Source organism: Hakea prostrata, chromosome 1 (assembly GCF_041222555.1).
Source record: "Hakea prostrata isolate BN-2017 chromosome 1, UWA_Hpros_2, whole genome shotgun sequence".
Lineage (NCBI taxonomy): Eukaryota > Viridiplantae > Streptophyta > Magnoliopsida > Proteales > Proteaceae > Hakea > Hakea prostrata.
Window position 1 is genome coordinate 16,681,082 of NC_142600.1, and position 20,031 is coordinate 16,701,112.

Sequence of the window (20,031 nt, forward strand, 5' to 3'; positions counted from 1 at the left end):
TTTTACAAATGTCTCTCCTTTCGATCCCCAAAGATATCCTCCCCTGCTTCCTTATTAAGTTGTGCCTAACCCAGAGAATAGCAATTACTCATCGAATTGAAAGGTTTCTGCATTCAAGGAATCTATTACCCAAAATTAATTGAGTTCATTGTCAATTGATACTTGTTGTAAGCATTAATATAATGCAATGGAAGATGCTTCTTTTGCCTTGTCTTCCACTTTTTATCAGTGAAGTTGATGTCTCACATAAAATGCCAAAACACCTATCAATATTTTGCAACAAGTAATTCATTATTATAGATTGGCCTCATCTGAAAGTGACCCAAGGCTAAATTTCTAAGCTTTCAATAATATAGATAAAGAATGATGCTTGATGAAAAATCCAATTCGCTCTTTAATTCTTTTTAAAGGTTTTGTGTGAAGAGTATAAATAATAACAAACAAGAATTTAAACTACTTTAGCAATCACACACTTAAATGGCTAAGTTCAGATTAACTACAACAATTTATAGCGAATGGAAACACTTCAAGGGTGAATCTTATATCTCTCGTAACAGTTGGAGAGACTAGAATCATCTTAGTTAGAAAATTTGCTGAATTTCAAATTATTACGATGAACAGAGACACTTCAATTATATTTACAGCTACTGAGCTAATCTGGGTGCGACATGGAGTTCCTCACTTGATTGAAAATGGGCTTGTTTTGTTTTTTCTCTCTTTCTTCTTGTCACTTTTAATTCACAGATGACCTCAATGCTATATCCAGATAACGAATTGTGGGAAAAAATGGCGAGTGGATTACTTTGAGAAAGTTATTGCCATGTAAAATACTGGAAAAAATGAGAAGTTGGAAAAATAAACTGGGTCCTTACCAAATTTAAAGGAGACAGACAACCATGTGTTTCAGAGAATAGGAATCTGAACCCTACTGATCCAGATACATCCGAAATTGCTTTTTGCTTTCTACACTTCTGTGGGTCTCTTTGTTTTGGAGCCTTTCTCATAGGTTTGATGATACATTGATACTTCATTTAATACACATCTGGAAGGTCTTTCACCAGATACCAACAGAAGACCAAAAACAAAGGAAAAAGAAATGTCACTGTCATGCCTTGTGATCATCGGTACTAACATACAGTATGGTGCAAAATGACTTGAACACCCATATGTTGTTGCAGAGGTGAATTGATCATTTCATACCCTATTAAGCAAGTACATGCCACAATGCATTAATGCTGATAATTTTCTTCCCAACAAATGAATAATCAATTCAGAAACAAGTTGAGGATTAATGAAACAAAAGGGTATCAGTTTCATCACCCAAGGCTCCTTGTTTTTTCCTCTCTTGCTAGTAGTTTTTACCTAATAAAGGATGTGACATCTGGTTTTGAAGGAAGGATCACAATGTACACAGCTGACAGCCCTACCCATACCTTTGGAGGAATTATTTCCTAACTCAAGACTGACCCCACTAGGTCGCAAGGCCATTATTCTGCCCCATAAATGGCATAACCCTGGTTTCTGGCTTCTGGCTTCTGGGTCAGACACTAAAGAGCTTCAGGTCATTGTTTAAAGGTTCAGGAAAACAGCCACCCACCTCAAAAAGATGAACATCGATCTTTCACATTGAGAATAAAGTGTGGCTCATGAGCTTCCGCCCCGTTTATCCTCACAGTGAGGTACCGACATCATATAGAGAAAATGGAAATGTGAAATCATTGTCACACCAAAAGTCTCCAAAAGAGTGACTGCTGATTCACCCAACTACCCAACAATGGCAAGCCGGCGAGAGAGACGGAGGAACCACGGGTCCTCTGGCCACCAAGTTTTGGGTGTCCAATCATAGCAAATACTCCAAAGTTCAAGATAAGTAGATTGACTGACTGATGTAAACATCATCCCCACGTTAGAGTCTGACAATAATAAACCAGAGACATGGAAGTGATGGAACTCTATAATTGCAGTGAGAAGCATAGATTAAGACCCTTCTGGGCTTCAACTAGGACAGGGCGGCTGCAATTGTGGAGGATTTGGACACGTTTGCGAGCAGCGGTTTTTTCATTCCAAGTTTTCAATATTCAATGATACCTGGTAGCAACTAGCCAGCTTGGGTCCTGACTGCTAACTTTTCAATCACAACGACTAGACGTTTAAGGGATTTGAAAGCTCAATGATTGACAAGATCATGTTATAATCCAAGATCAACACGCACAGATGTTCTCCACTCAACTGGCCGTCCTTCTATCTCCACCCCTTTTTTCTTCCCCACATCTGGGATCTTTGTGAAGGTGGGGAGCAGAGAACAGCCCACCTAGGTGGAGAACATGTAGATCCAAAATTGACGAGACTGATTCAGTGAAAATTTGGACCTTAAAACCATCATTATAACTGAAAATACTAATGGAGGGTTAGTGGAATGATTGATACTCACTTCTCGGTGGAGAGGAGAGAGATTGAAGTTCTACCCTTGCCAGCATTATATGCAATCCCTATATAAAAAATGATTACAACTGAAAAAAGACAGTGCGCCACACAAACAAAGCCCTCCAGTGAAAGGCAGTAGGGAAATTAGAACAGGCACAGCCAAACACCTAGGTTACAGACCAAACAGAACGGCAAGTTAACATGATTAAACGACTATCTTCAAATCATTCAAAGTTACTCGTTGATTATTCTGAAAGTATAAACTCCAAATGTGTAGAAAGGAACTCTGTTCCCTCATAAAGAGTTTCAGGTAACATAGAGCTTCAATATGCATTCACGTTTCCTACAGTTTTACGGGTTTTAGACTTTCTGGTGATTTTGCAACAGAAGCATACAATAACAGCGTATAGAAGTAACTGTCAGTAATCTCTACCCATGCCACCTAGAAAGCTACTTTGGAGAAAACCCAGTACGTTTTCAGTTTCCCCCCTTCATACCAGCCATCTCAGTTGGTTCCCAGTCCAACAAGGCCAAATTAGCTCCAGGACAACCTCTTCATCTACCATTGCAACCAATTCCTCAGACTTAAATAAAGAAACCAAAGGAACAGGATAAATGACTTCTTTGGAGTGTTTTTGGTTAGTTTGGACCATGGAGCAACTACATGAAAGCAAATTATACTTCTTAGGGAATAGAATGTATTTCAAACAGGCGGAAGGAGAGGAGGAAAGAACAAGAAAGAAGAGAAGGAAGGAATCAAAGAGAGGAGGAGAAGACAAATGAGAGGAGAAGATATGGAAAGATCAAATTAGAGTATTAGGGAAAGGTGCCACCACCCCCCCCCCTAATACAAACCATCATGCCTAAGACAGACGGTCATGAGTTACCCGTGAAGAACACCATAGACAAGGATGACCAGTGAACCTATGAGTTTGTGCCTCACCTTGGGGTAGAAAAATGAAAAGAACAAGCTATTACCTCACCTAATTGAGCTATCTCGTTCTTTTCCCAAAAGGAGCAATTTGCAAACACAACACGAGACTGAGAATCCACATGCCTGGGGGAACAACTTGCATTGAGTAAAGTATTTAAACCTACAGCAATCACTATCATCAGCAAGCAGAACAAAAGACAAGGAGATATAAACAGAATTACAATTCCAAGTTATCTTATATGTTGATGCATCGGAAATCTGTCAATAAGACTGCACAGCTGCCGGAAACAAAGCATGTTGTTACCTAAGTCATTATCTACATCACCTTCCACCTACAAATAATCAATGCCTCATTAAGGGGTTGCTTCATCATCCTGCACATCAATGAAAGGAATGGCAGCTCTGTCAGTGTGTTCCCTACCAAAGCTATCATCCTAGAAATAGTTCAGCCTATCCACCTGCCCATAGAAAGCACTATGTGTTGATACTCTTTGTCCATTCCTCTGAAGCTCCTTGTGAGAGTATCGAAGTCGTGACCGATCAGGAGAATCCTCTGGGGACTAAAGTATTTTATTATTCTATTCAAGCAGGGGCTTCAATGACAATACAAAATTCAGAAGGGGAGAATAAACATGAATAGAAGACATACCACCATCTGACACGTCAGCAAGTTTGTCAAGTGCTTCAACAATGGCTCTCTCATGCTCCTAATTCAAAAACCAAAATTGAAAACCAGAGCAATTTAAAACTCAAGTTATGGGGACACTTGGAATATGATTTTTGAAGCATTAAGGTCATAAAGCCAGTTCAGGAAAGTAGTAGAAGTACTCTGAGAATTAATTTAGCCATTTCCACTTGACGTGGGTCAGGTTCTCCACCTCCGTAGATCACTCTCTCAACCTGCCAAGCAGACAGGACTCAAAAAATAGTTGCAGAAAAGAAAGGATGAAACATCTTATGAAAGGATGTTACAAGAAAAAAACTACATTTGAGGTTTCTTTTCCTGGAGGAACAGCCTTGCTAGTAAGGGAGAAGGAATAAATATTTATGAACTGAAATTAAAAACAGGCAACACCTAGATTGTATGGTACCAATTTACTAATATTAAGGCATGGTAATGAAGCAGTGAACTTTTCGATGAAGATTCCCCTAAAAATGTAAATGCAGGCGACAAGTTCTTCCAAAGAAAAAGCGAAAGTCAATCTGGAATAGTTAAAAGTTCAATCCAGTACCCACAACTCCAGGTGAACCCCCCCCCCCCCCCAACCCCCAAAAAGAAAAAGAGAGAAGAGAAGATGACGACACACAAAAAAAGTGGGATTGGTAGGAACAATGTCAACCCCAGTTCAGGCAGCAGAAAATCAGTACGAACGACATTAAAGACAGAAACTCTGGCCATAACTTGACTAACATGAATCCAAGTCAACATGAGACTGCCAAATTCCTTCTCCGGGATCATATCACCCACTGCAAATCCCTGATACCATTAGGTTTGGTAAGGAATGACTGAGTTGGGGAATAACAGCTAAACAGGCTAATATTGCATTCTAAATTTTGCTCAAAGTTGCTCAGTACCATGCAATTCCAAGTTCACTTAAGCATATGTACCAAAATGTCCTGCTTTCCAAATCCACTGCGCATGTGTGAGACATTTTTTTTCCCAGCTGAGGTTAGGTCATCAGAACCATGTATAGACAACAAACTAGCAACAAAAGCAATCAGTGAGATGCAGATCCAGCACCTATTTGGGCTTAATTTCTTTCCCCCAAAATAAGCATCAGATTGAGATGTAATATGCTTCATCTAAGGGTTCAAAACAATGATACAAAGGCCAAGCATGAAAATATGTAAGTTTATTTTAAGCCTATGAGGTCTTACAACTTCTTTAATATGCAAGTAAGACTTCCTTTAGAAATAAAGCTTGTTCCAGACTCCCTAACAGTCGGGTTATTTCTCAGGCCAACTGGGTTGTGTTTGTTGTCAGAAACCTTCCCCAATAAGAAAAACGAGCCTATTCTCTTTCCTACCTTTTTCGAGTTCATAAGCTGTTAACAGCCTATTCAGATAGACCTATACCCTAATAGACTACATTAATAAATTGATGTTCTTTCCAAAGCTGTGTTTTGGCTTGCTGCCTTCTCTTGGAGATAGTGAGTGTACTTGCTCTGATGTTAATTTTTGTGTTTGCAACTCTTGATCCAAGATCTGACTGTGGGACCTATAGCAAGGAGATCTGATCTTAGCCATCTCCTCTTTCCCCCTCACTATTTTCATTTTTGGAAATCCTAGAGTATAAAACCCATCCACAGTTCAGATCTACTATCAGAACCCATCCAAAAATCAACCAACAGCTTCCGTACATCATCCCCCACACTCAATTCCCTTTGCTGCCCAAGAATACCATTAAAATTTAACCTCCATTAAACCTTAACTAACCCTAACTAACCCTAACAACCCTAAACCTGCAACTTATACTCCTTAGTTTTTAACCATCTGAATCTAAATAGGCCTTTTAAGGAAAACTTCCCCACTACAGTATATACACCCGAACAGAAGCACACCCCCAGAATCTCAGATCAAACCATTTGACCAGCCCCTCTGCCATTCTCGCTTCACCATCCAGCCATCAAAATTCAGTTAATTAGGACAGCACCTTCCCAAAACCTGCACATCACTCCCCTAAAGCCCCCAGTCAGACCACTACAGACCCTAAACAACTCCCTCACCCGTTTCTAACACCTGCACTCTCTTTTTATTATTACTATTTTTTTATTTTGACACTCAAATACCCTAACCCCTGCTGGGTCTGTTTAAGAGCTTGGGAGAACTGGCAGTAAGATCTCAATGCAGATCTGACACTGAATTGGCATATTTTCTTTGAAACCAACACAGGGTTAAGGGACATGAGTGTTGGGCCTTGTTTCATATATTTATGTGGTCAAGGACCTCATTTATGGGCTCAAAGATTAATGTCTAGGCCAAGTACGAAAATAGCTTAATTATTTGGTTTAAAAAGTCAGGTCTATTTAAGTGACACATACTAGTTAGATAGACCCTATTAGGGACCTGATACACTTCAATTAATTAGTCTGTATCCAGACCTGAGACACATTAATAAAATAATCCTTGTTATGCTAGTACTTGTTATTAGAGTTATATTTCAACTCAATTCTCTATTCAGGTACAACTAAGAATGCAATCGTAAGCCCCTATGCATGTAATAGTTTAAGATTCAGCTTTCAAGCTTAGGATTATGTTTGCTTTGCTGGTAAGGAACCTCCAAGTGCATGAGATTAGGATCTCTTGTGAAGCCAAGAGGGGACTCCTCTACTGCTGTGGATTTAGCCTTCACTCAAGTAAATGGCAGCCAGCATATCCCATCCCCCTTCCCATTTTTTTTTTTTCCCCTTTGAATTTTTTGAACTTACTAAAACCCTGAAAACTAAAAATCCCATATCTTCCAATTTAGCCATCCAAACCCAACCAAACTTGAAGGATCATATCCCCACATCATCATCCATTTCCCTCCACGCTTCAGCCCATTCTGACCAGCCAAACCCTAGAAACCTTTGGCCATGGTTCCAAACCTTTATTGAAACTTTAAGCTAAGGTTGGTCTTCGAAAGGTCTTGAAAAACTGGCACTCATTCATTTGAGGCTACATCACCTCTTCAACGAAGGATACATAAGAGTGGCTTCAGAGCATGGCAAAATCCTAGGCAGAATTAGTGGCACTACTCGAGAACTTGCTAGCCGATCAGGCTACAGAAAACGTAAAGCTGTCTGCAATGTTGCAGTCAATAACTGCTGAATGCAAGGCTGCGAACCAGCTTGACATGGCAGCAATAAAGATTTGCATCCAGATGATCTATCCACACTAGAAGATCCTAATCCTACTAGGGGCAGCAACTGTCCCCCAAAGCAGAATTGATATCAATTCAATAGATAGGGCAAATCGATGATAGTGTGGAAAGGAGTGACACCCTGACTGGACAAACTTCAGCTGTCCTAGATCAATGCAGCAAACCAGTGGAGAAGAAAGCTAAAATTGATGTAGGTCACCAGACCTACCCCATGAGGAGTTCCAAAGCCCAAAGGAAGTCCTAGGCTTGCTGCCCAGTAGCATAAAAAGCACAGTTAGCTTCCAGTAGTTTGGTAATTTTAGCAATCCTACTCAAGCCCTTCTGGGCATATTTGTGGTTAGGAGTTTGTTGGCAGTTCAATTCTGCTTTTAATTATTATTTGAGTCAGTCAAGTTTGAGATAAGGAATCTTTTAAGATTAGAAGTAAAGGTCCTATTTGAAATCTGATTGGATACTGAGTACTGTTAGGAATCATTGTTAAGGCTATAAATAGATAGCTATGCTTGTAACCAAACACAAATTTGAGAATACAATTAATGAAAGTAGATCAAGGTGTGCAGCAAGCATTTCAACCTAAGGGATTTCTCCTTCGGCAGAGCTGTTGGTCTGTCTACATCAGTCCATCTCCATCCCAGCCCTACCAGACTTGGTAAGTAACAAGTAAGCTTTGCTCCACTCATCTTCCCCTGAATTAAAACTACTGTTTCTTCATCACCTACACCATTCGGCCCTCCCATTCCCCCATAACTGTAACATTCATATCTCTTTAACCCTCCATTAGAATTCCCTCTCCTTGCATTGCACAACCCCCACCACCCACCCAAAAAAAGAAAAAAAAGAAAAAGAAGCAACACACTCAACTTCATCCCTTTTCACCTCCTTAAAACCCCAAAACCTTGGTGCCCTAACTTACCAAACCCTAACCCTAAAGTACTAAATCTGAAACAGAATACCAAAGGTTCAGATCTTCAAAATCCTAGACATGTGACCCTAAAACCCTAAGCCGCAATTGAATCAAGTGATCAAAAGCTCTTGAAACTTAATAACACTGCTGCTCATCTCAGATCTTGGGTTTGTTGGTCCTCATCGGCTACATCAGAAATCAATGAAGCCAAGGCTGAGATCACAATAGATTATGGTGACAAAGAGGTGGAGCTTGTCACTCAACTTTTCAACAGTCAAGTTGTTCCCCATGAAGGCGAGGATGTGGTTGAAACTTGAAAGCACCCTGATGACAGGCCTACAATAAGGAGATTAGAGCTGAGAGAACGGAAGACAAAGTTATGATCAATATTGTGTAGATTACGACCTTTCCCAGACCCCACAGTGGTGGAAGCCGTGTCCTTCCTATACACCCTTTATACTAGGTTTTATCTGTCATCTATGGGTTGACCAAAAGTGTGGAACTTGGCTCATGGTAAGGTTGCGTAAATATGGCCCTACTGGGACCCCACAGCAGTGGGAACCTCCAGCACCGGCCATGCCTTCCCCCCCCAAAAAAAAAAAAAAGAAAAGAAGAAGAAGGAGAGAGAGAGAGAGAGAGAGAAAGAGACTCGGCCACTTGACCATGTTGCGCAGGGTGCCTCAAGCACTTGTTTTGGACTGTTTCATCCCCTCTTATTCTCTCTATTAAAAGGCTAATCCTACTCGGGAAATATATATTACTCAATGTAGAAGCCTATAACTCATGAAAAAGACAGCACGGAGTGTCAATATTTGGAACTTGCAGAATCATATAGCTTACCTAGCCTTTGACATCACTTGCACACACATAAATTATCAAATATTCAAACTCCATGACAGGTTGCAAAATATTTAATCTGCAAGAAATTTAAAACCCGACAACAACCATCACCAAACCTCGTGAATAAGCTTATCTGTTGCACGAATCTCAATTGTATCTGATCTTTTCTTGATATCTGTTCCATGAGTTACTGGAACCTTTCCTTTGCCTGCATTTGGAGCTTGTCTGACATGGGAAGCAGATTTCATGGACTTCCCAGATTTTCCTTGAGCAGAAAAGACAACTGTTTCACCACCCCTTTGACTGTCCCTGAAATGTGACTGAGCAGGAAAGTGGAAACTTCATTGCATCATGAATTTGCAATGTCCAAATATCATAGAATTCCAATGCAGTAATTAATTTAAAATTTAAAGGGACAAAGAACTCACAATAAATTAAAATTTCATGAGAATAAGGAGTTCCTCAAAATATGAAAAGCAAGCAGCTTTATGACCAGGATCAAAGACTTGAGTAAATATTTCAGGTATCAAGAAATCAGATCCACCCCTTATGTGTCTGAAAATAGTTACAGATACAAGGACTCGCCTTGACCTTTTCAACAAAGGGGTAGTAAACCCAGGGCGAAACTAAAAGTGGGCAAAATTTAAATATAAGTACCCTATGGTACAAAACATGATTCGAGAACTCACGAGATCTCGCAGGATACCTCAGTTTGTTGAGACCTCGAGATAAGATCTCTTGCAAAATGGGAAAGTATGGTATCTCAGCTGAGATCTAGGTTGAATCAAGATCTAGTTCGATCAAGCCTTAGTTATAAAAATGCCATTTCGATTGAGATCAAGTCAAGACGACAACTTGATCTCAACACATCTCATGGCCACTCCTTGCTGGTTTTCTTATTACCGATTTTCTTTCCTTTTGTTTTTCCTCTTTTCTAGGTATTTCACTCGTGGTTCCCTATTCCACCCTTTTTTTTTGGGTAGTGGAAAGACATGGATTTACTTGATTGCGGTGCATGATCTGAGCTAGTTGGTGTCTGATTGCTAAACGATTCCAGACTGGTGTTGCCTTTCATGTTTATTCTTATCTATCCAAGCAGGAGCTTTCTTTGTGTATGCTCCAGCTTGAAGGAAAGTGTATAGAGATAATGAGAGACACTATGATGTATCATGTTTATTCTTATCTATCCAAGCTAGAGCTTTCTTTGTGTATGCTCCAGCTTGAGGGGAAGTGTTAGTGATAATAAGAGACAATATGATGTAACACGATAGGGGGAGTCCCCCAAATGTGGCTTCCTTATTGGTTTTCTGGTTTAGGTCCTAATGTAAGTGTGCTTTAGGCTTAATTAGGTAAGAGTCAAAGAGTTATATTTGAGTTTCCTTTTGTGATTCTATTTTTAGTTTATTATAAATATGTGCTTGCTGGTACGGTAGAACACACAGATTCTATCCCCAGCCGTGTTCTCCAATTAGTCTCTCTTCTTCTCCCTCAATCTCTCTTTCTTCTTCTCTCTATCTAGTATTTGTTACAGATCTTTTGATTGTTTACAACCTACAACTGAAAAAATTGACTTTTGTTGAATTTTTTCTTTGGGTTTTCATCGTATGCAAAAAATAAGCATATAAGACTTTTGGAAAGCATCTATAGACAGGTATTAAACCCCATAATCTGGAGTCAGTCTCCACAGCTCAATGCCAATATGGAGGATGAAGTTTAAAATGGTGACAATGAAGTCCAGGTACTCCATTCCACCCCCTCCTCCCACCTTTTCAGTTCATCCACTGCTGCTTATTCCATGTCTTTTTGCTTCATTTTTCCTATTTTTCTTCTGGCAGCTACTACAGTGGTTCTGTTGCTTCTCATTGTCTATCCGCTGCCACTATTTCTTTCTTTATTTTCTTTTATAAAAGAAAAAAAGAGTTTTTTACTGGTGACTCCCTTAAGTGGGGGTGAAACTGAAGGCACCTCTCTTAAGTGCCAAATATTATTGGTGGTTCACCCTTTTATTACCGATTACACTCATGTAACAAAGTTACCTAGATTTTGTTAAGTCCCAAAATAAAATGACTAAAACACACTCTAATATCAATCTACTAAACTACCCTCCATACCCAACCCTTAGGTTACCATCTTCTTCCTAAACCTTGCCGGAAACCACCATTACCCTCACTTTCTCCCTACCAGAATTCACCCACCACCTTCACCCATCTTCTTCCACTCCCTTGCTAATCCTCTCAATATAATAAAAAACAACCCATACCTTCAACATTAACGATTCACAATCACCTCCAGATTAAGCTCTATGCAACGCAAACAGGCCAAAGAACGGAACCGGGCAAGAATCCACAAGAAAAGCTACGCAGCAGTAGTGACAGAATAAAAAATTGCAATTCCCAAATTTCAAAAATTCAACCCTGATTCACCCAATTTATTATTGTTTCAGAGTAAATGATTACAAAAAATATTGGATTAGAAGAAGAAATTAGGAAATCTTGAAACCCAATGTATATTAATGGAAGAATGAGTTTGATTAGTTGCAGGTGTGAACTCAAAATCACTTACTTTAACCTAGAATTTAGGAGGAGAGGATACACTGGGGTTGGAACTGAAATTTGCCCTTCAAGGGTAAGAACAAATGGATTAATTGCTATCAAGTGTCCACCACACAGACAAAAGCCCATAAGCAAAACATAGAGATGGGAAAAGTTAAAGAACATGGAAACTCACCCACTTGTATCAGTGATCTTCTAGAAATCTTCATCTTCTTTGAAATACCCTTGTAAAGTTCCTCAAGGCTACAGGGCAAACGCCTCTCTATGGGGGCAGCTTTACGAGTGCCCGGAGGGCCTGATTCATTGAACTTGAATATCCAAAACTAACAATTGATTAACCCTTATGTCGCCATGGGTTTGGTTCTGAGTGCAGCAACCAGAAGAGGTTGGACAACTGGCTCCAGAATGAAATTCCCCCTGTTTCGAGCATCATTCTCTTCATATTTTCTGGCAAGAGCGGAAGGTGGGAACGGTGGTAGCTGGCAAGGGGGGGGTGTAGTGGTTTCCAGCGGTGGTGGGTGGTTTCCGGCAACATTTAGGAAGAAGACAGGTGAAGGGGAAATCCCTTCACCCACCCATGGTTTGGGTATGGGAGGGTAGTTAAGTAAATTGATATTGGAGGGCAATTTAATCATTTTGTTTTGGGACTTAACAGGATTTTAAGTAACTCTCTTAAGTGTGAGTAAACAGTAATAAAAGGGTGAGCCACTAGTAATATTTGGCACTTAAGGGAGGTGCCTTCAGTTTCACCCCTACTTAAGGGAGCCACCAGTAAAAAACTCTAAAAAAATGTCCAACCAATGTGAGAAGGCTTCTGCAACATACCTCTATGTTGCACCCTTCATAAATCTAGTGCTCAACTTGAGAAGAGGATCCAAAAAAGAAAGCTAAGAAGCACATCCTTTTTATTAAAAGTCTTAAAGGCCTAACAAATACTCAATACATTCTCCATTTTTGTCAGAGCATAACCAAAAGGATTGGCTATTAACCCATTACACTTATGAGAGATTAAGCACTAGACTCGCAACTTTCTACAGGAGTTTGTGTTCCCCTCAAAAGCTATGGATGGTGTTCAGATCTATGAGTTGATCAGCAGAGATCTATAATATGTAATAGGAAATCAAACCACCAATCAGTTAATCAGGAGACTTGTACTGTGTAACAAGAACTCAAGCCATGCATGAATTTGACCAGTAATAGCCTAGAAAACATTTGTCAACAAACTTAGGAAGGCCCAAGATAAAGAAATGCTTTAGACCAGTTAACATTGTATGGGTTCCTAAAGGTAGCAAATGGTACATGTCCCCTATGTACCATGGGGGTACACATTGATGCAGTACCTCACAGCCTGGCTGGATCAATATGATCCAATTTGGGACTCACACAAAAGGTTTGGTCCTAAGCCTGTTTTCTGGTCTGGCAAAGGCTGGTACAACAGTTAATTAGGATGCAATATTTTATTCATTTTAATAATTAATTTGGGTAGATTACGTTGAGTATTTTGGTAGTTTTCCTTGCTTTTAAGTACTAATTTTGTCTGCTAATTTTCTATTTCAGCTTTAATTTAGAAAATTTTCTATTTCTACAAAAGGATTATTGTGTATTTGTTCATTGTAACCACAGAGTGGACTCAGTTGCAAGGTTTTGAGTCTTAAATTTTAGGTTGTGAAGCTCCTCTAGGTGTGTGTGAATGAGTTTTCCATTGACCCTTCTTATTCTTCTAAACCCACAACAGCAGTTCACCTCCAAGATCCATACCACATATGGATCATGAATATCTACTTTAATTTCCTTGAGTTATGAGTCCTTATTTTCCAGCACAGGCTAATTCTCCTTATTTATTCTGCTTTATTTATCAGTTTAGATATACATTGTGAGGGGGAGAGTAACAACTCTGCTAATTGTCACCAGACCAATGCTCAAACCTCAAGGAAAAGGCAAGATAGTTAGCAGCAGGGTTAATGATGATTTTAATTGCTTTTTTTTTTAATATTCCAATTCTCAATTTTGGCAGTTAATGTTTCCTTCTGGGGGTCCCTTTTTTGCAATTCCCTAAAGTTGAGGTTTTTTATTTTTAGATGAGTAAAAAGCGGATGGTCTAGTTAGGCCTTTTAATTCATGTTTATGTACCATTCTAGTAGACATCTAGATTTTTGCCTGTTTGACATCAACTTTTTTCAAAATTTCTGGATAGAACTCTTCTCAATTGTTGGAAAGGTGCAGGGCAACCAGAGACCTTCAAAATTGAAATCTTTCATCCACATTTGCATAGAGAAGAATACAAATGTCATTGCTTTCAGCTATGTTTTAAAAGATACTGAAAAACCAATGGAGTTTGATGCTGTCAAAAATGCAACTTAGGATACATAAAGAACTCTACCTTATATGGATAGTATGGTCGTCTTCTCTTTTTTCATTTTCTTCTAATTAATGGAATTCTGGAAAAGACATCCCCAAACCCCTGAATTGACCTCTTGATTTGTCCATCTTATCAAGGCTAGGAATCTCTAGCTGATCAAACTTAACACGATAAAGATCCACATAGTGGGATGTATTACAACTGCAGGAAGAAGGGCAGGCATGCAGCAGTAGACTCCCTGAAATGAGATCCAATTTTTGGAGGCATCCAGCGCTGCTTGGTAGCTCAGGTGACACACCTACATCACCTTGGTTTTAATAAACACCCCCCCCCCCCCCCCCCAAAAAAAAAAAAAAAAAAACAACTGATACCTAGGCACCATGATAACCAAGTAGGAGTTGACTTCTCACTTCCCTAGTTTGATTAGGAGTGTTGATTTCAGCCACCCCATTGCCTAGCTGGTGTTGCCTTGGTTTTTATCTCCCCAGTTGATGCCTAGATGCTGTGACAAGTGACAACTACGAGTCAGAGTTGATTCTTCACTTTCCTTGTTTGATTAGTAGTGCTGATTTCAGTCTATGTAAACACCATCATTCAAGGTCTTGTGAGATCTCACCAAGATCTCGTTCTTTTTGAGACCTTGAGACAAGATCTGATGCTAATTCAAAAATATTCTATATCTCGGTCAAGTTGAGATCTCGGTTTGAGCTTAGTTCAATTAGATCTCAATTTAACCCAGCCCTCATAAATACCTCATCTTGTCGAGATGAGTTGAGATACCTCAATCTCGACTTGATCTCAACCTGTCTCGACACTCCTTCCCCCTTTGTTGGTTTTGGAGTTTTGGAGGATTTTTTGCTGGAAACTTGGCCAGCTCTCTACCTAGGCTGCATCAACAAGCTATTTAGCTCACAATTAAAACAAGGATCTACTGATTTTAAAGCCAATCTTGAAGCAAAGTGAGAGTTGTTCCCAAATTTCTTTTCCAAAAACTATGTTCTATACCAGGTGTTTGGATGTGGATTAAATATATGTTGAAAATCTTTGCTTGATCTACACTTCCATGGAAATTAAATTATTTTCCTGTTGTTAATTTTATTGTTCGAAGTTTCTGCTTAGTCATTGATTTTATTCTTGTACTGTCATGGGTTAACTTATAAGTACACCAATATCGTAATGTGAAATTGAGAACAATTGAACATGTTTGATGTATTAGTTGGCTTTAAACCTTTATGTTTTCATTTATATCAAGTAATGTTTGTGCACAAGGCTCCTTGATTTGATGATAGGCAGTCAAGAACTTGCCATTAACAATGATAGCTTTTATGATAAGGTGTCAAACGTTATACAATCTACAAAAGGCACATCAGAGGTGTGAGGGCAGGTCATCAAGAGCTTGCCAATATGATAATTGCTTTTATGATAAGGTGTTAAACATTACACAATGTATAGAAAGCAGACCAGAGGCAGTCACCAAAGATAATGATCAAGCTAAAGTGGTGGGTCTACCACTAGTGACTTAGTTGGCAAACTAGCTTTTTGTAACATCATTATCACCATATTTGGATGTCAGTTTCAGTACCAAGTTGGGTCCACCATTTTGATTGTGCCATTACCTAATAATTCCTAAGGTCAAGAGGAGCAGGATATGCCTCCACATGTTGAAGAACAGTTTGATCAAGGTTGCAATCAAAGAATTGATTGACAGCCCGATTTTAATTGTGAAACCCCACGATCAGATATTTCCATTAAGGCACCGGCCCATCCCCCTCCCCCCCCCCCCCAAAAAAAAAAAAAAAGAAAAAAAGAAAAAAGAATGAAGTCAATATTTATGGATTCCAATCAAATGATGCCAACTCGTTGATAATGAAATCACCAAATTATCCCCCCCCCCAAAAAAAATGAAGTCAACATTTATGGATTCCAATCAAATGATGCCAACTCTTACATTTCACAAAGCCTGTCGGTAACTTTTATCAACATTGGGGTAAATTATGCAAATAACCTACATTGGACTGACCCAAATTGGTATCAAAATGGGAATGAATGGAATCCAATTTGAGCTTGAGCTTTTAAATCTATCAGTATCATAGTCATTAAGCACTGAGGCAATCCAAGGTGTCTAGGGCAGTTGAACCATTTAGTCAAGAAGGCATTCACTAACACTATGTCAAGGTGAGTATGGCGATTTAAGTGTGCATACCCCTTCCCCCTTTCTTTTCTAACATAAATACACCATACCTTTTTCTTTTCTTTTCTTTTCTTTTTTTTTTTTTTTTCTTTTTTCTTTCCTTTTTTTTTTTGGGGGGGGGGGGTGTTGAACTTTAATCTTCTAAAAAAAAAAATTGGGAACTATTTTTAGTGGATTAAAATAGGGTGCATATTCTTATCTAAGGATAATATCTTAAGTGAAGTATTAAATATATAAATAGTTACTTACATGATATTTGGCATAAGTAAATGCCAGATTTTGGTTCGACGTTAATTAAACTAGTGCAAGACGCCCTACAATAACGCGACAACCTCCTTGGCCCCTATTTATCAACCTAGACACCTAAGTGGTGCCTTGGCAACACCTTGACAACTATGATCAGGATTTTGGGAATTTATGTCATTTGGGAAATAATACCCTTTTAGTTCATTTACTCTGTTTATTTTAGAAGTAAGTTAATAACAGTATTTGGTTTCCCAATTATTATCCTTATTTAATAAATTACTAGTTAAAGAGTTAGTCTTCATTCTTAGGAGCCTTTTAGCTCTCTTTATATGTGGTTTAATTCCCCATTGTTAAGCATGTCAAAAAGATTGGTTTTACTTAATTGTGTTTGAAACCTGCACGGCTGTCAGCATGTATAGGATTCTTGTGTGCCCCCCCCCCCCCTCCCAACACCCCAAAACAAGAAAATAGAAAATGTGGTTCATTTTCCTCCCGTGCAACACTAACGAGCCCTCCACCACAAAAGAAATAGATTACCATAACGTTAATTATTATGTTCATTGAATCCACATACAATCACCTGGATGTTGTATCCATATTATCCGGGTCCCTATGCTCCAAAATTCAATTATTAGATGGATGTCACTCTGAGACAGAGAACCACAGCACAGAGTTCCTGCCTTGGAGCAAAAATTAGAAAGTCTGAGGTAGAAATTGGAACAAGAGTTGGAGTTTGCAAACAGAAAAGGGGAATTACAAAGTAGTGACCCAGGTAAGATAGTGAACAAAGTGAAAATTAGACTATAGAACAGACGCCAACAATAAATATCACTCAAACAACAAAAACAATAAGAACTGCTAAAGGAAGATCACCTAAGAAACCCAATGTTCAAGTGCTCCAAAAATAAAAATTCCATTTAACTTATGATCATGAATATTTTTTTAGTCTTACAGCAAGCATAAGTGAATTACCTAACTTCAAATAAAATTAGAAAACCAAATAATAATAGATCACACATCATGACCATATCTAATAAATAACCAAAACAATTGAACCAAACAAGAAAATCCTCACACTGTCAAAAAACAAAGGAAAGACTCAATTGGTGTGCTTACTATAAGCCTTAATTTTTGAAGTTAATTATCAAAGTTGTCAACGTCACCCAGGCATCCAGTCAGGTTCGTCATCAAGGTGGGCACCTTGCTGGTGTCACCTTGTGTCCAGGCCCCCAAAACAATGACTTAAAATGTGTAGACACATGACAACCATGCTAATTAAAGAGTTATAATCATATATAAGTTTTACATTCAGATGCTTCTTGTATGCAGATGCATAACTTAGCACCAGTTGACACATGCATAAAACCTAAAGACATCATGAGGATAAAATAACATAGTTTGAAAATATATTTTACAGACGTTTGATACTTACTGCCACTGATGAAGGGATAGCTGCAGGTGAAGGTTGAGGATTCTGTATGTATTTTGGGGATGGGGATATAGTAACATGTGAAGTCTTCAATCTTTTGTGGGAAGCATGAGACACTGAATTAGGATTCAATCCAGAGGAATTCCTTTTGTTACGAAGTAACCCTTTCTCACCAGCAGTGCCCTTACGCCTTTCTCTGTATCAGATGCAATGAAAGGTCAGTCAAACAAGTAGACACATTCATCAAACGAATAAAAAGAAGAAAGTGGTAAACTGTTTAGATACTGGATTCACAATCTATGTGATGGGATGATTGCGCCGAAGATAATGGGTAAATTAAACTTAGTGAAACAAAAAATTAAAAGAAAAAAAAAATAAACACCTTATCATCCTGATCGAATCATCTAAATCAACTTTCAAAAGGAGTTCTCTGTGTTCCAGGTCTGAAACATTAAGTTCCTTCCTTAGCTCAGTCATAAGCCCTTCTTTATCCTGAAAAGAAAACCTATATAATTATTTGGCCGTTGTGATAACGTCCAATACACAATGAGAATCACAGTACACTACTTTATGCATATTACTTGAACATGATACAAATGACAAAGAGACACACATAATACAGAAAAGCTAGTCCAAATCCCTTAAATTAAAGAGATAAAAACTATGGTAGACTATCAGTACACCCAGAAAACAGGATAACTAGTTAGCTGCTAACGAACTGCCAACAAATCTGGGACATACCCAGGAGAGGGAATCAGACTGAGCATTGAAAGCTTTCAGTATAGCACTATATGCTTCGGTCTCTATGCAATGAATTTGATATTCCATGTCAGCTGCACCCATTCCTCGCGAACCTACTACAGAGGGGACCCTCCCCGTCATAGAGAAGCGTACCTCTGGAGTATTCCTGCGGAAATTTTGTGTTGGGAGATCTTCATCAGTTCCTGTCAGTGAATCAACATAAGTGTCATACTGGCAGTCTATTTTACAGAAATTCTTCAAGAAACTGAAAGGTTGGCAAGTTGAGAAAAGACTTCGTTGAGCTCTGATTGAATGAGATTCAGAGCCAATATCAAAGATACAAGCAAAATTCCCAACGAAAATGTAAAAACAGTAAACTGTACAACAGCATTACAGCTTGAACATAAGTAGGAGATGCGACTATATTGCTAGATCGGGTTACATGATAAGGAAGAAAAAAACCAGTTGCATCCTGCTGAAAGTCAGTAGCTGAGTGTGAGTGTGGTATCAGTGAAAATTTATGTCCACTGAAGCTACATGACAAACTTCTCGAAGATTTCAACGAGAACCGTAAGAAAAGTACAAAACCCAAGTAACGAAAACCAGATAAATCCATAAGGAAGAAATAAAATCCTTTTGGATTCAATTTCCTCGCCCTCGAAGTCCCAAAACCCGTAATTGGTTCAACTAAACCAGCAGTTTTTTCATACCCTAATACCCGAAGAACTTGAATACCAAGCCCTAAATCAAATCGTCCAATTGAAGAAACCCAAACTCACAAACCAGAGCTCAACTCATAAAAGACCATCAAACAGTATAAGAAGTAGGAAAGGGCGAAGGAGGAAGAGACACACACCGCTGCTATCTAACTTGGTAAAGTCCATAGACGAAACAGTACCCGAAGAATGCACGGAAGACAGTCATGGACGAAGCATGTCCTTGTGAAAAAGCATTCAAAACTCACAACCAGCTTGCAGAAATACTTCACCCGCAACAAAACCGGTGAATTTTAACCGGTAATTTATGGCGGGAATGGGATAGAGTAGAGACCTGAAGCACCGAAAGATGCTCCCTGAATATTCTCTCGTGTCCGCTCTCCGAGATTTCAGCCTCCTTACACTTCGGATTACGCAGCAATAATTTAATTATTGTTAAAAAATAAATTTTGTAAACGCCACCCGGTGGTGCGCTGCGGTGGTGCGTCTGCGCCCGAGATAGTCAGGCGTAATTACAGCCAAGCCCGTACATAGATTAATGCAGGTTGGTAGAATAATATAGATTTATACTTGTTAGTGTATAAGTTCAAACGGTTGAAAAATAATTTGCTACTCCTTATTTATGAATTTTGATCCAATGGTTTCACCCACTAAACCCACCCGTTGGGTTTTGAAAATAATATTTTGTTTACCTAATGGCATAGATTTACCAAAAAAGAAACCATACAATGCTATCAAAAAAATCAAGAAAATTCTCTCATAGAGTGATCAATACAATGAGAGGATAACTGTTTATATGTATAATTTAAATATAAAGTAAGGTTTTATTCTCA

At 38.8% G+C, this 20,031-nt stretch overlaps 1 protein-coding gene across 6 annotated transcripts; it reads right to left on the reverse strand.

The window, feature by feature from the left end:
• Window positions 1-3,268: 3,268 nt before the first annotated feature.
• LOC149027904 (protein EMSY-LIKE 3-like) lies at window positions 3,269-19,665 on the reverse strand. Of its 6 annotated transcripts, XM_089166938.1 has the most exons (10): window positions 19,339-19,662; window positions 18,483-18,685; window positions 18,124-18,233; window positions 17,745-17,937; window positions 9,081-9,284; window positions 4,187-4,258; window positions 4,008-4,065; window positions 3,817-3,911; window positions 3,663-3,732; window positions 3,270-3,518 (listed from the first exon to the last, which is right to left on the reverse strand). In XM_089166938.1, exons 1-9 carry the CDS (start codon window positions 19,364-19,366, stop codon window positions 3,712-3,714), a joined length of 984 nt encoding a protein of 327 aa, XP_089023064.1. In that variant the 5' UTR covers window positions 19,367-19,662; the 3' UTR covers window positions 3,270-3,518; window positions 3,663-3,711. The 6 variants fall into 6 exon arrangements, with proteins under 6 accessions (XP_089023049.1, XP_089023077.1, XP_089023070.1 ...); XM_089166923.1 differs by having other exon boundaries at window positions 3,269-3,690; window positions 3,780-3,911; window positions 19,339-19,664; XM_089166951.1 differs by having other exon boundaries at window positions 3,269-3,690; window positions 3,780-3,911; window positions 19,533-19,663.
• Window positions 19,666-20,031: the final 366 nt, after the last annotated feature.